General features: G+C 38.8%; 1 protein-coding gene across 1 annotated transcript; it reads right to left on the bottom strand.

The window, feature by feature from the left end:
- Positions 1-5,364: 5,364 nt before the first annotated feature.
- On the bottom strand, positions 5,365-13,122 carry tmem120aa (transmembrane protein 120Aa). Its single transcript, XM_026329312.1, has 12 exons — positions 12,965-13,122; positions 9,795-9,913; positions 9,385-9,516; positions 9,116-9,175; positions 8,913-9,008; positions 8,552-8,641; positions 8,137-8,202; positions 7,915-7,976; positions 7,116-7,211; positions 6,845-6,909; positions 6,473-6,541; positions 5,365-5,805 (listed from the first exon to the last, which is right to left on the bottom strand). The coding sequence occupies exons 1-12, from the start codon at positions 13,037-13,039 to the stop codon at positions 5,692-5,694; spliced, it is 1,044 nt and encodes a 347-aa protein (XP_026185097.1). The 5' UTR covers positions 13,040-13,122; the 3' UTR covers positions 5,365-5,691.
- Between the last annotated feature and the right edge of the window lie 960 nt (positions 13,123-14,082).

Consider the following 14,082-nt stretch of genomic DNA (forward strand, 5'->3'; position numbering starts at 1 on the left):
GGTACCCATTTGGTTTAAGTATCAAATGAGAAATTACAGTTAGTTTCCAACTTCAGATACCTTGGTGTCTGCATGTTAGGGGTTTAAAAAAACAAAAACAAACTAACAATAAACCAAAAAACAAAGACAGCTTAAAAAAAAAAGTTTGATTTCGTGAGAAATATCTAACATCTGAAGCTATAGGCCTATATCACACTGAACCATGTGGGCCTAATGTATACAATATTAACAAATTGGTCTCTAATAAAAACTAAAAACCTCTATGAAATGGCATCTATAAAAGCAAGATGTTAATGCTCTATACACAATAAACACAAATATTACATAAAAAAAACATGCAGAAAATACACAAAATACAGACTATTGAGAGCTAGAATTCAACAACTTTAGTATTACTGTAAGCCTATCTATCAAAGACCCCTATGAGTACCCTCCAAAATCAGCCTCTTTCTTCAAAACCACCTCTTCTATCATGAGCTACTTCCTTTCCTTTCCTCTCTTTTAATCGGTCTCTCCCAGATGGAACCTCATCAGTGCTGCCCTCCTTCTTCCTATACGTTCTGTGAGAAAGCTTGTGTATTTCAAACCTACTGAACCAGAGATGCTACGCCCCCCCCGCCATCTCAGTTGTTCCCAGGCCCGAGATAGAAGATGGGCACAGGCAAAAGGTCTGTATCTGTGTCCCAGAGGGAGACAGGTTAAGTTTAAGGTGAAGGTTTGACATGGTGGCCCATCTGCTTGCTTTGGCTCTTCCATCCCTTCTTTTCCACCTCCTGATGTGAGGTTCAGGCTCAGTCCCCGATCCCCATGTCCTTGGGCTCATTCTTAACAGCCCCCACTGCTCCTGCTTTAATGAGAAAGATGAAAGTGGTACAGGCTGGCAGAATACTCAGCCCACCTCCTCCCCTTCTACCACCCCATTCACTTTGCTCCTTGTCCCGTTTGTTCAGCCCAGCCTCGCTCTCACTGGCCCTCCAGCACTAACTCATCTAAGACTTTTTACTGGGGTGCAGGGAGTTTTACTGTAATAAACTAGAAGTGAAGCTGGTTTCTATTTGAAAGTTTTCAGGTATCATTCCCTCTGATCTTGAATGCAAGTTTCTTTCCACCCTTTCTTTGTGTTCTGTAGATACATCTTTAACGAAATCTTTTTCTCTTAGGAAATTACATGTAAGTTACATTTTTATTTTACTGACGATAATATTCATCAAGTTTCTATTTTTTTTTTATCATGCATATATAACTAGTCACATATGTTGATGAGGCAGAAGAGATTAATAAAACTGATCACCTTGCCCTGTTTTCTGAGTGGCTTAATATCAACTGTATGTGCATTGGGTGACAATGATGCAAATGTTTGAGCAGGACTGATTTATGGTTGTATTGGAGGTATTTAAGATTTGTGCATCTGTCTGATTAGGTGCTTTGATTTTTCAGGTCTTTAATTTGGTGAGTTATTGCTGCTGCATTAAAATGGCAACAATGCAATAAGATTTCCTCATCAAATCACTTAGACCCTACTTCCTCCTTTTCCCAGTTTCTATGTCAAATAACTTTTTAGTGTCCATCATCCAGCAAAGGCACACATGTAACAACTGTATATACGCTTACATAACAAAAATGCAAATATATATATACTTTAGAACTATGTGCTATATTCAAAGATTCACATGTTTTTGAGTAAAAAAAAAACCAAACATTCATAAGCAAAAAAGACATTATTGCAAAAGCAAAGAAAGAAGTAGTAGTAACAAGCACAGATTGTCCAAGATGACTCTAGAGGAGGAAATGATGGGACATACTTTACAACTCAAATACCAAATGTCAAAGAAAAGATAAAGAAACAGGCCATGAAAAAATTACCAAGACACTTGGATGCTTCCAAAGCTCAGTCACCACCCAGTAACTACAGAAAGTCCTGAGGGCACTGCCACTATAATCAGACAATGCACATCCTAAAACTGGTCATTAGGTAGCTCTGTGCTCCAACTACTGCAGAGACCAGCTACAGTGCCCCCACCAGGACTCGGCAAAGATCAGGGACACAGTTTGACCAAAAACGAAGGAAAGATTTTAAGTTTTAATGAGTGAAATCTACTCAGTGTATTTACAGATACACTAGGATGTGATGGTGTTCACTGTCAGCTACTACAATGCAATGCTTCTACCTTGTGGTTAGTTTGATGTACTGCAGTAATGCACTAAATGCTTCAGATAAAATCTTGAATTGATGTTTGGATAGAAAAAGGACTGCAGATTTTGTCTGTCACTTGTATATTAAATGATGGCCAGTATGAACAGAAGGAATGACTGCAGCAAGCAAATCTTGTCTTAGTGTATATACGAACCCCTGAGTATTGTTTGCATTTTACATGCTTGCAAAATTGTAACTTAATTGTAAAATCAAGTCAGAAGTCAAGCATTACAAAGCCTGCAGTGGTACCAGTGTTGTCCCTAAATGGAAGAAAATATGAACAGTTATTCTGCTAAGAAATAACATTAATGCATATCATAACTACATAGTTATATATATTTACATAAATCACCTCGAAGATTCTTATTCAAAACAAAAAGCTGATTTGCTTGGTTTATCATGAATACATGAATAAAAAGTGATGGTTACGATTGTAAGACTTCTCATTCTTAAATTGTAAAAACTACTAACATAGTAGTTGATTTTTCAGCGGCTGTTACAGAGTGATGCTTCTTACCTCATGAACAATCTTGGAATGAGTAGACATCGGTGTTGAAGTTTCCCGAGAGGCTTGCAAAGACCAAACAAACCCATAAAGTTTACTGAGAGTTTTCTTCATTTAAAGTCATGGACATAAAGTTAGTTAGCAACAGCAAACATGGCCTGCTCTTTTCACATTTTAAGCACTAACAGCGACGAACAGCGCGGGCTAACTAATGTTAAAGCGGGAAGCTGCTAGCTAGCTAACTGCTAACGTACCTGAATGTCGGACGCACTGACCTTTGCTAGCTAGCGTTAAGAAAAGAGTTAATAACGTTAATAAAACTCGAGTCTCTCGCACTGGTTCGCCTAAATAATTTCTCACTCTTGGACACAACACATTTCCGTGGTAAACTGTCGAAAAACACTGACGCTGTCAAAAGACAAATGTTTATTTGTCGCATTAACATGAGTATTAACACAGGTGACGTTGACGTGCGCCCTCACTGAAACGTATAAATACGCCAACTCGCACTAATTTCGAGAAGAAATAGAGCCCTATCCACGTCACGCGTGATTAGGCCCGAGCGCACTGACAGTGCTGGCAAGGGCCTATTGTGATCGCTCAGTGAGCCAGGAGTACAAAACTGCAAGGGGTCCCCCACGGTAGCATGGACGACTTACCCACACCCCACCATGACGTGGGACTGCGCGAGACCTTTCCGAAAATATATATATTATGATTGACAGGTGGCCGTGGGCCTGGAAATCGTTAGGAATATTCTTATTATTATACTTTTTCTTCTGCGGAAAAACCCTTAATTTGACCCCCTGAACATATTCGAAAACGCACAAAAATTTGCACCCAAGTCAGAATCGTGAAAAAATTTTGTTTTTTAAAGGTTTCACACACGACCTCAAAACAACGGCTCTACAGCGCCCCCGAGAAAAGTCGAAATACATTGCGCCTATGGGAGGCCGACCCACATTTTTTTCATCGCACACTCACCAAACTCGGCACACCTCTTCTTCCTTTCGGGGCAAGCAAAAAAGCTTATCATGCCAAGGTCGTATGACAAACAGGAAGTCCACCAGCCTGGAGTTTATCTAAAGGTCATTGAGTTCGCCGTTTTTTGCTGCCCTCGCATTCTTTCGAACTCGTCCTAGGGCTTTTCAGCGATTGAGCTCATTTTTGGTCAGCATCACCTAGACCCATGGGGCTGCGCCCCCTGTATAACGATTTGAAAATTGCCATTCAAACCGAAACATTTACTTTGTCAGAATTGTACCAAATTTGGCACAGACATCCTTTAGGGCATCCTGATCATAAAAGCCAATCGGACCCATGCCCTATTTTCAATGCTTTTGCCTTGGCGATGACGAAATCTCGCCATTCATTTCCAATGGGAATTTTGCAAAATGTCCAGTTTCGCACACCTCGTACTTGAGCGAACTCATCCTAGGGCTTTTGACCGAATGAGCTGATTCTTGGTCAGCATCATCTAGACATGTGGGGCAGCTAAAGTTATCCAATTTTTTTTGCTAACTTTTACGGATTTCCTTTGCCGGACCCCAGAAGTTGACCTATGTTTTGCCATCTTCAAATTGTGATAACTCACAAACGCATGGTCGGATTTCAATCGGACCAATTGATGAATTGTAGAGCCCACTGGCCTGAACCCATGTGACTTAAGAAAATCACTATAGATGCAATAGCGCCCCCTATGTACTTGCACTTACTTTGTCAGAACTGTACCAAATTTGGCACAGACCTCTGTGATGGTCCACTAAATCATGTGGTCTGTTTGGGGGAGGTGTGGGGGGGTGCGAATAGCGCCCCCTATGTACTTGCACTTAATTTGTCAGAACTGTATCAAATTTGGCACAGACCTCCGTGGGGCTCCAGGAGAGGACATGGTCTACCCGGTGGGGGGGGGGCGGATAGCGCCCCCTATGTACTTGCACTTACTTTGTCAGAACTGTACCAAATTTGGCACAGTTTTCTCCTGTTTGTTTTAGGAGCTTCCAGGCTAGCGACCTGTGATTTTGTGTTATTTCTTTTGATTAGCTATTATAGGGCTGTTTAGCGTTTTTGTTATTTTGATCTTTTGTTTGATTGATATCGTAGGGCTCACGGAGCGTTTTTGTTTGAGTAGGGCTAAATTAGCGTTTGTGTTTGTTTTGAACATTCTGTTTTGTATTCTGTGTTTTCAACAGAATAAATATTCTCGTTAATTGTAGTTCGTCTAGTTCGTGTTTGTTGAGAGTGGAAGAGGTTTGGAGGAAAACTCCACAATCGTGTTACGCTCCGGCAACCCCTAGGCTGGGGCGTAACAGACCTCAGCGGGGGTCCACTCAGAGACGTGGTCTACTTGGGGAGGTGTGGTCTCCTCAGGGGAGGGGATTTGGGGGGGCCGCAGTTTTTTGGGGGATGGTCGGTTCGGAGGGCGGGGGCGCTTGGGGAGGCGTTTCGTTCGGGGAGGCCGTTCGCCTGGGGAGGCGGTTCGTTCGTGGAAACGGTTCGCTGGGGGACGCGGTTTGCTCGCGGGGGCGGTGCGCTGGGTGAGGCGGTCCGCTCGAGGCGAGGGCCGATCATCGCCGCTTGCGGCTATATTTTATTTTGCGTTTATAGCATATATAACCCGTATCATAATGTTAACAGCTGTACCAGAAAAATAAATACAAGTGGGTGTTTGGAGGAGTGTTTTATTAGGCACTTTCCATAAGGCTGAAATACAGAGGAGATGAAGAGTAACAAACTAAAGATTCCCCTGAATAAATATGAGGCAAATAACGTGGTTGTTTCTTTGTAATATGTTGCGTTCATCATCACACAAATATTAAATCAAAAGGACATTGGTAAAAGTAGCAGTGCATGTAAACAGCCCACACAGACAACAAATATAATGTTGATAAACAGCTCTGAAGAGCATAATGGAAGTATGGTAATTTTAGATTGTTTCCATTTCTTAAACATGAGGATTTTCGGTAGTTGTGTTCTCTTCTTTTTTTCAGTCTTATAATGTCTTGGACTTCTCCCGGTTGTTCTTGTATTTCTGGTAAACCACTGCAAGTGTAGTGAAGAGGTTTCCCATGAACAGCACCATGTAGGAGCAGCCGCACATTACAACCTAGACCACAACAAAAAGAGATGGTCAGAGTTTCACTGAACTTCAAATACAGACAATATAGTCTTACATTTGTATTTATATCTGGATACTGGATGATATTTAGTTGTTTGGTGCTGGTACTGTATTTCAACCTAAAGTTATCAAATAATTTATCTGAATCTATATAAAAACTATGTAAATGTAAATGTTCCGGATGGAAAAGTACAATGGAAACAGAACAGGAGGGTTAAACAAGGTTAAAAAAGAACTCCAAGTTACTTGGAAAGAAATGGAGGTTATTTATAAGTGACCCAGATAAAGGCACAGTTGGATTTAAGTGTGTGATGAAAATAAAGCTGATTTGCTGTGTCTATATATAAAAAAAGAAAGCTACAGAATGGGAATTTTACAGACACTTTACAATGGCCCCTAACTTCATCTCATTTGAAGTTACACAAGAGATTGCATGAGATTTTTTTAGCCATTACCATTTACATTTTGACAAAACTGAGTCATAGAAAGTTGAGCTACCCTGACTAGTAGCTTTTATTGCACTGTCCCATTGATCACTGGGTTACTCTTTTGTTTGTTAAAGGATTAATGAATATTTGTCTTTGATTTAGGTATTTTAAAACAGACAGGGCAGGGCAATTTCACAAGAAACACTGAAGTTCTCATGTGTACAAACCTGCCACTCTTTACATTCAGGGAGCTGGAACATCCTGAAGAGTGTTATGCTGTTGTAGAGCTGCCAGAACTGTAAAAGCAAGAATTGTCACAAAGCCAAATTTAGAGATAAGAAGTTGAGACTCTCAATTTTTCCATCTTTGGTTTGAATTGTTTGTTTTGTTTAGAATCTTTTTTATACTTTAGAAAAGGTAATGATTCATTTCCGTATCTTTTTAAAATAAAATAATTTTATGTTAGGCTCCAGCAGATCCCCCTGACACTGATTCAGGAAGAAGCGGGAATAGGAAATGGATGGATGGATGGATAATTTTATGTGCCTTAGATATACTGTAAATAAACAGTGAGCACTATTAGGAATGACTTTACTCACATGGCCAAAGAACAAGAATGGTAGGAGGAAAGTTAAGCCTCTCCACATCCAGGACTGGAAACCCTCTGAACATCAGGACAGGAGAGAAGACAATCACTAAACTGAGATTACTTTCATCACTATTATTAGAGGCTTATTCCTCCTGCATTTCTATGACGCATAGAAGAGAAATACAAAGACACAAGACAGGAACTGATCGTGGCCCACATGCAAGACAGGCACAAATGTTGCAATAAAAAGTCAGCTAGTCTGGCCATTAATATTCACTCACCAACTGTAAGGTCCATGTTGTGTCTTTCTCCCAGCGCTCTGAGTCTGTACAAACAGCCACTCTGGTAGTAGTACTGGAGAAACTGAACAAAGCCTACTTTGCATACAAAACAGAGAACAGAAAAGGTGTATCCATCATTTCATCATTGGCCAAGCTGGCCACTATACAGTATGTTGTGGGTATTTGCCTCAGAGAAACAAACCTTTAATGCTAAAGTCTGCTGAAAGTCTGTACTGAAACTTCATAGTACACACTAATTTTAACAGTAGGCTATACAGTCATACTGAGTGTGTGTTAAATAAGAAAATATATTCAAGGAGCATCAATGCTCTCTATTTCTTACAGAGATAAATACAGTTCATCTAATAAATAAATTATGGTTCTCAACTTGGGGATCAGGACTCTCCCAGGGTCACAGGACGATTATACAGTTAAGAAAAAAATACTTCTGATACATAAATTTATACATTTCTTTAGTGTTCTGTTTTTACCTAATAAAATACTGAATGATTTTGTATTTTAGGCCTCAAGAATTACAAAGTAACATGAAGAAGAAAAATTGTTGAATCTAGAGCAATGGGGTGTAAAATTTTAGTTAGCGATTTTTAATACTGACTGAAATCCTATGTGTAGTTGGACACATAATCATCATATTCTATGATGGAGGCTTTCAAGTAGTTTTTTTTTTTTTAAAGGGTTACAAGCCAATAGCATCAGCTATGTTGATTTGTTCACAGTGTATTATTTCATAATATACAGTAGTATATAATATATGTAGTACACATCTTAAATATCTTACTTTGGTATAGACAATATGTTAGAAACTGGTTCCTAAACATCTGGTAGAGAGCACCTTCAGGCCTGCAATCAAACACAACACATGGTTAGAACAGAATGTTTATAACCTTCAAGTGGATTAAAGTTTAAACTTTAGAGTGAGTGAATATGAAATGAAAACTGCAAAGTTAAAGCTATGAACCACTGAAATATTCCCCTAAAAAAAGGGAATAACATCACTCACCAAGTGAGCATGACTCCGGACAGGAAAGTTGACACATAGTGATGGAAAACCCACCAACCTTTGATCCTGAAACAACATGGAGCAGGGACAATAAGGGATAATAGTACTGGTATAGAGGATACCAACAGGCAATGTTAGGAATAGATACAAGATATGTCCGTGCCAAACAAAACAATTGCAGAACATTACAGATATAGTAATATGCAGGGTACAACACATATCTAAAATATCTACAAAAATAGGGGGACTAATCTACCCAGAGTTATGTAATTAGAGAAGGGCTCAAGAAGATTTTAACAAGGATTTGGCTTGGGGGTCCACAATACCTCCCTGCATTGTGAGGCCGTGAGGAAGCATTTTGATGGCTTTGTATGTTTATCTATTCTTCTTCTTATTATAATACTATCATTATAACCTTGAGCCATTGCTGATGAGGATACTCTCTCTGATGGTGAGTGTGCAGTAGTACCAAACCAACAGAAAGTTGAACAGGGCATCAAGGGCTCTGAAACAAAGAACAGGAAAATACATAAAGAAGCTATCTACAACCAAATTCATATATATATATTGGAAAAAATGACTCAACAGACTCCTTTATTCATCCACACTGTCAGTCTACACTGGGTGTACAGCTAAGGCAGTAGTCCTCTGTCTCTACAGGACAAAATATGTTGTAATGCAGGGATGAAAAAAAGTGCAGGTGCACAGTTTGGGAGTGCACAGATACGCCCATAATTATCGCTCAGACAAGTTCTGCAAACATAAAGTTTTCATACCTGTAGCTGAACAAAAAGCGACACGTGAAGGAAAACACAAAGAGGATGACAGTGAGGATCAGTTTGAATTTCTCATATTCATCTTTGTAGGCAAATCTGTTTGGTAAAACATATGGACATGAAAAGAATGAGATTCTGACATAACGGTAAGTTATAAGGGGTTGTAAGTTGTAAGTAATAAAAATGAGGCCAATGTGACTTACTTTGACTGTTTGTTGAGGAGTGTTACATTGACATTTCCTAAAACAAGCGTGAGGTATAACCTGAACAAAAAGAGATGTCAGTCATTCACAGTGGAAATTTCACATTAATATAAATTTGCTGTTTCTGTTACACGACAACTATTATTTTACATTTACTATGCCAGTGGTACTACTCTGAACAATTTCTGAACAAAAAATACTAACAATTTATTATGAAACTCCCTTTTGCTATTAAAATACACACAAAAAATCGTATTACAGAATCATACCCGTTCTTCTTTGGCAGAAAGGCTTCCATCTCAGAGAAAGCATTGGTTCTGTCTTTAATGGAGTCCTTGATTTCAGCAATGGCATAATCATCCTGTGGACTTAACTTGGGTGTTGTATTGTTTCCTTTGCATCTAATCATAGAAAAAGATTTTGGCATATTTAGAACACAGTTCTGACTTACACACACACACAATTTCATACATTATGTCATATTCATATATATTATATGGAGAGAGCCCAGTGAGGACTTTACAGACCAGGACTACCGCCTGTAATGAACAGCTGTCAGAGCTGATTTCAAAACTACTCCACAAGGGCAGTAAGTAATTGATTATGTTGTAATTCACTGGCAAGCTCTAGCACAAACACTGCAAGCATATCATTAACAAATCCCAGATCTCACACTTACTCCTTTAGTGACACAGTGAGGTCTTTCAGTTTCTTTCTTTGACGTGCGATAGCAGCAGAGCAGCTGTCTTGCAGTTTTGTCACTTCCTCAAGTTTCTGTTTATACAAACGATGTGTGTCCTGGATGTGAAAACAAACGTATACTCATATATATAAATAGAATATATAAAGCTGATCTTGTGCAAAGTTTTAACTGTTATTAACATATAAACAATGTGAAAAGGACACAAAAAAGATGCCAGCGGGTCTTCTATAATAACGTTCACCCAGGGCAGACTTAAGCTTGTTTTTGTTATTGTTTTTTGTCAATTTATTTTCAACAATAATATGATTCGTCTTGCTCCACACAGATTGGATTGTGTTAATTATGTCTCTATATGTGTGAGATGTAATTGTTTTGGTGGGTTCAGACAGATGCTTGTTGTGTTGCACTAACCATGTGACCTATGATGCCAGTTGCTTAAGAGTGCTGCACAGTTATCTGTGTTGTAATCGTCGTGATCATGGTTTGACATCCACAGTAAGTGATGTGGTAAGCTTATGTGCTTATTTGTATTCTGGCAACAACAGTGAATATAATTAAGTACATTTACTAAGGTACTATGCTTCTGTACAATACCGAAATACTTGCATTTAAGTATCTTTCACTGATACTGGACTGGTCATTATTATTAAATTCACTCAGTAACAGCACTGCTGACAGTCTTCAGTCCTTTCCCTCATGTTACTGCACATGAACAAGATTTTAATAAGTTGACCACAATAAGGTAACAGTATACTGACTATAAATCTGAGAAAAAAATATAACTAGTACCATGTTGGTACTGTGCTTTGGGTCACATCCTGAGTTAGGTTGAAATAAAGATAGATAGATAGATAGATAGATAGATAGATAGATAGATAGATAGATAGATAGATAGATAGATAGATAGATAGATAGATAGACAGATAGATAGATAGATAGATAGATAGATAGATAGATAGATATAGTGGGTACGGAAAGTATTCAGACCCCTTTAAATTTTTCACTCTTTGTGTCATTGCAGCCGTTTGACAAAATCAAAAAAGTTCATTTTATTTCTCATTAATGTACACTCAGCACCCCATCTTGACAGAAAAAAACAGAAATGTAGAAATTTTTGCAAATTTATTAAAAAAGAAAAACTGAAATATCACATGGTCATAAGTATTCAGACCTTTTGCAGTGACACTCATATTTAACTATGAGTCTGGCCAAGGTTACAAAAGAATTTCTGCAGCACTCAAGGTTCCTAAGAGCACAGTGGCCTCCATAATCCTCAAATGGAAAAAGTTTGGGACGACCAGAACTCTTCCTAGAGCAGGCCGTCCAGCCAAACTGAGCAATCGTGGGAGAAGAGCCTTGGTGAGAGAGGTAAAGAAGAACCCAAAGATCACTGTGGCTGAGCTCCAGAGATGCAGTAGGGAGATGGGAGAAAGTTCCACAAAGTCAACTATCACTGCAGCCCTCCACCAGTCGGGGCATTATGGCTTAGTGGCCCGACGGAAGCCTCTCCTCAGTGCAAGACACATGAAAGCTCACATAGAGTTTGCCAAAAAACACATGAAGGACTCCCAGACCATGAGAAATAAGATTCTCTGGTCTGATGAGACCAAGATTGAACATTTTGGCGTTAATTCTAAGCGGTATGTGTGGAGAAAACCAGGCACTGCTCATCACCTATACAACCCATATACCTATATCACCCCAATACAATCCCTAGAGTGAAACATGGTGGTGGGAGCATCATGTTGTGGGGGTGTTTTTCAGCTGCAGGGACAGGACGACTGTTTGCAATTGAAGGAAAGATGAATGCAACCAAGTACAGAGATATCCTGGAAGAAATCCTCTTCCAGAGTGCTCAGGACCTCAGACTGGGCCGAAGGTTCACCTTTCAACAGGACAACGACCCTAAGCACACAGCTAAAATAACAAAGGAGTGGCTTCGGAACAACTCTGTGACCGTTCTTGACTGGCCCAGCCAGAGCCCTGACCTAAACCCAATTGAGCATCTCTGGAGAGACCTGAAAATGGCTGTCCACCAACGTTCACCATCCAACCTGACAAAACTGGAGAGGATCTGCAAGGAAGAATGGCAGAGGATCCCCAAATCCAGGTGTGAAAAACTTGTTGCATCATTCCCAAGAAGACTCATGGCTGTACTAGCTCAAAAGGGTGCTTCTACTCAATACTGAGCACAGGGTCTGAATACTTATGACCATGTGATATTTCAGTTTTTCTTTTTTAATAAATTTGCAAAAATTTCTACATTTTCTGTTTTTTTCTGTCAAGATGGGGTGCTGAGTGTACATTAATGAGAAATGATTTTGGCAAATGGCTGCAATGACACAAAGAGTGAAAAATTTAAAGGGGTCTGAATACTTTCCGTACCCACTCAATCTATCTATCTATCTATCTATCTATCATGCGACCCAAAGCACAGTACCAACATGGTACTAGTTATATTTTTTTCTCAGATTTATAGTCAGTATACTGTTACCTTATTGTGGTCAACTTATTAAAATCTTGTTCATGTGCAGTAACATGAGGGAAAGGACTGAAGACTGTCAGCAGTGCTGTTACTGAGTGATAGATAGATAGATAGATAGATAGATAGATAGATAGATAGATAGATAGATAGATAGATAGATAGATAGATAGATATTGATTATTGATCCAGAAGGAAATACTTTTTCAATACACATGTATGATAATTAGCCACATATATCCTAGATAGCTTGAAGATCAGGCGTTTACACCAAAACATACAGTATGAGCATAATCTAAATAAAACATGAATCATTCTGTATTAGCTACTCTGTATTAAAATTGGCAACACGTCCATAAGATCCGGTTCAGTAATGCTTTGTTATAGCTAACGTTATATCTTAATATAACGTTACTGAATACTGGGTGTACTGGAGACTTTTTTTGAACCAACACCGAGGATCATGCGATGTTTCCATCAGTGTCGTATTAGGACAATGTGTCTGGCGTTATTTACATTTCTATCTACAGTGCATTTCACTTTGTTTTTTGTTTTCTTCTTAACATGCAAATACGTTTCATTTGCTGAGGGCGGATCCGACTCTACCCGGACTATTAGCCTACCCGGGCAGTGTAACGTCAGATATTAGCGCTGTGTAACTTACCTGAATTTGTTGGTAGTCCTTCTCTAAATCGTCCCATTCGCGAAAACATTCAGATAAATCCGTTGGAGTGAACATTTTCTACTGTGGCATCAGGAAACCTCCTGTAGTTGAGTAATATTCATGTTCCGCTGTGCAACAGTTGCACCGCTCAGTGTTAGAGCTACTGCAAAAAGCGCTACTTCCTGCCTTCAAAATAAAAGACCTAGTGAGTACAGTCGTTTAATGACTAACAGTTCGGGGGCCGTGTCAAACATTAGCTGAACAATAATCACTGTCAGAGGCCTCTGATTAGTCAGTCTTTAAGTTACAGCTAAGGGAAAGAAAGAAAGGATCTATTGGAAAAAGGAAGACTAGAGGAAGACTTTTTTACAAAACTGTGTATGTTTTGTTCAGAATGTGTTCAGAAACAAGTCTCAAATAAATTATTTTAAGTGCTATGATAGTTTGGGTAATTTTATTCTAACAAATACATATCAATTTTTATAGTTACATGTTTTTTTTTCCTCTTGATATGTTGCTATAACTTTAGGCTATTGAATATTTTTGGTAATATTACTGTTTCTATTATCATTATTTGAACTGTTTAAGTTTATTTACAGCGTAATATATAACTGGTTAATAATTGTAAAATAACATAAAAGACAATGCCATATCATATTTTTTTTAATCTGTATGTTGTGATTTAACGGTGTTGAATTAAATAGAAAGAGTTAAATCTACTGTTGAGCAGTCTAATAAAACATGTCAAGGAATACAACTTCTGTGCTTTTATTTTAAGGCCATTCATAACGACAGCTCATGCGTGCTAAAACATGCAAAGTGACGTTGTCAGTACGCCTTTAGAACTGGATGGTCCAATCAGAGGTCCCGTTTCTGAATTTGGATCCTCCTTTCAGCCAATCAGCAGCAGCACCTTTAAAAGACTGTTTCATTGGTAATAATTTGTCCCTCTCTGTACAGCGTGTCAGGCAACACTATTAAATATAAATCCCTTTCATTTTTCAAGGTTTGAACACTTAACCCCAAATTACAGTCCTGACTTTACCCACAGAAACAACAATAAACAATCATTCAATGTTGTTTGATCGGTTTTCTTCAAGAAAGGTGCTCTGTCCTCT

The sequence above is a fragment of the Mastacembelus armatus genome, chromosome 14, assembly GCF_900324485.2.
Source record: "Mastacembelus armatus chromosome 14, fMasArm1.2, whole genome shotgun sequence".
NCBI lineage: Eukaryota > Metazoa > Chordata > Actinopteri > Synbranchiformes > Mastacembelidae > Mastacembelus > Mastacembelus armatus.

What these genes read in the sequence shown, in the direction of transcription:
- tmem120aa (XM_026329312.1), bottom strand. Translation starts at nt 13,039, where the DNA reads ATGTTCACTCCAACGGATTTATCTGAATGTTTTCGCGAATGGGACGAT. An exon ending in CTCCTCAACAAACAGTCAAA is followed by an intron (nt 9,009 to 9,115) that starts GTAAGTCACATT and finishes TTTACCAAACAG; the next exon opens with ATTTGCCTACAAAGATGAAT. An exon ending in CTGAATGTAAAGAGTGGCAG is followed by an intron (nt 5,806 to 6,472) that starts GTTTGTACACAT and finishes GTTGTGGTCTAG; the next exon opens with GTTGTAATGTGCGGCTGCTC.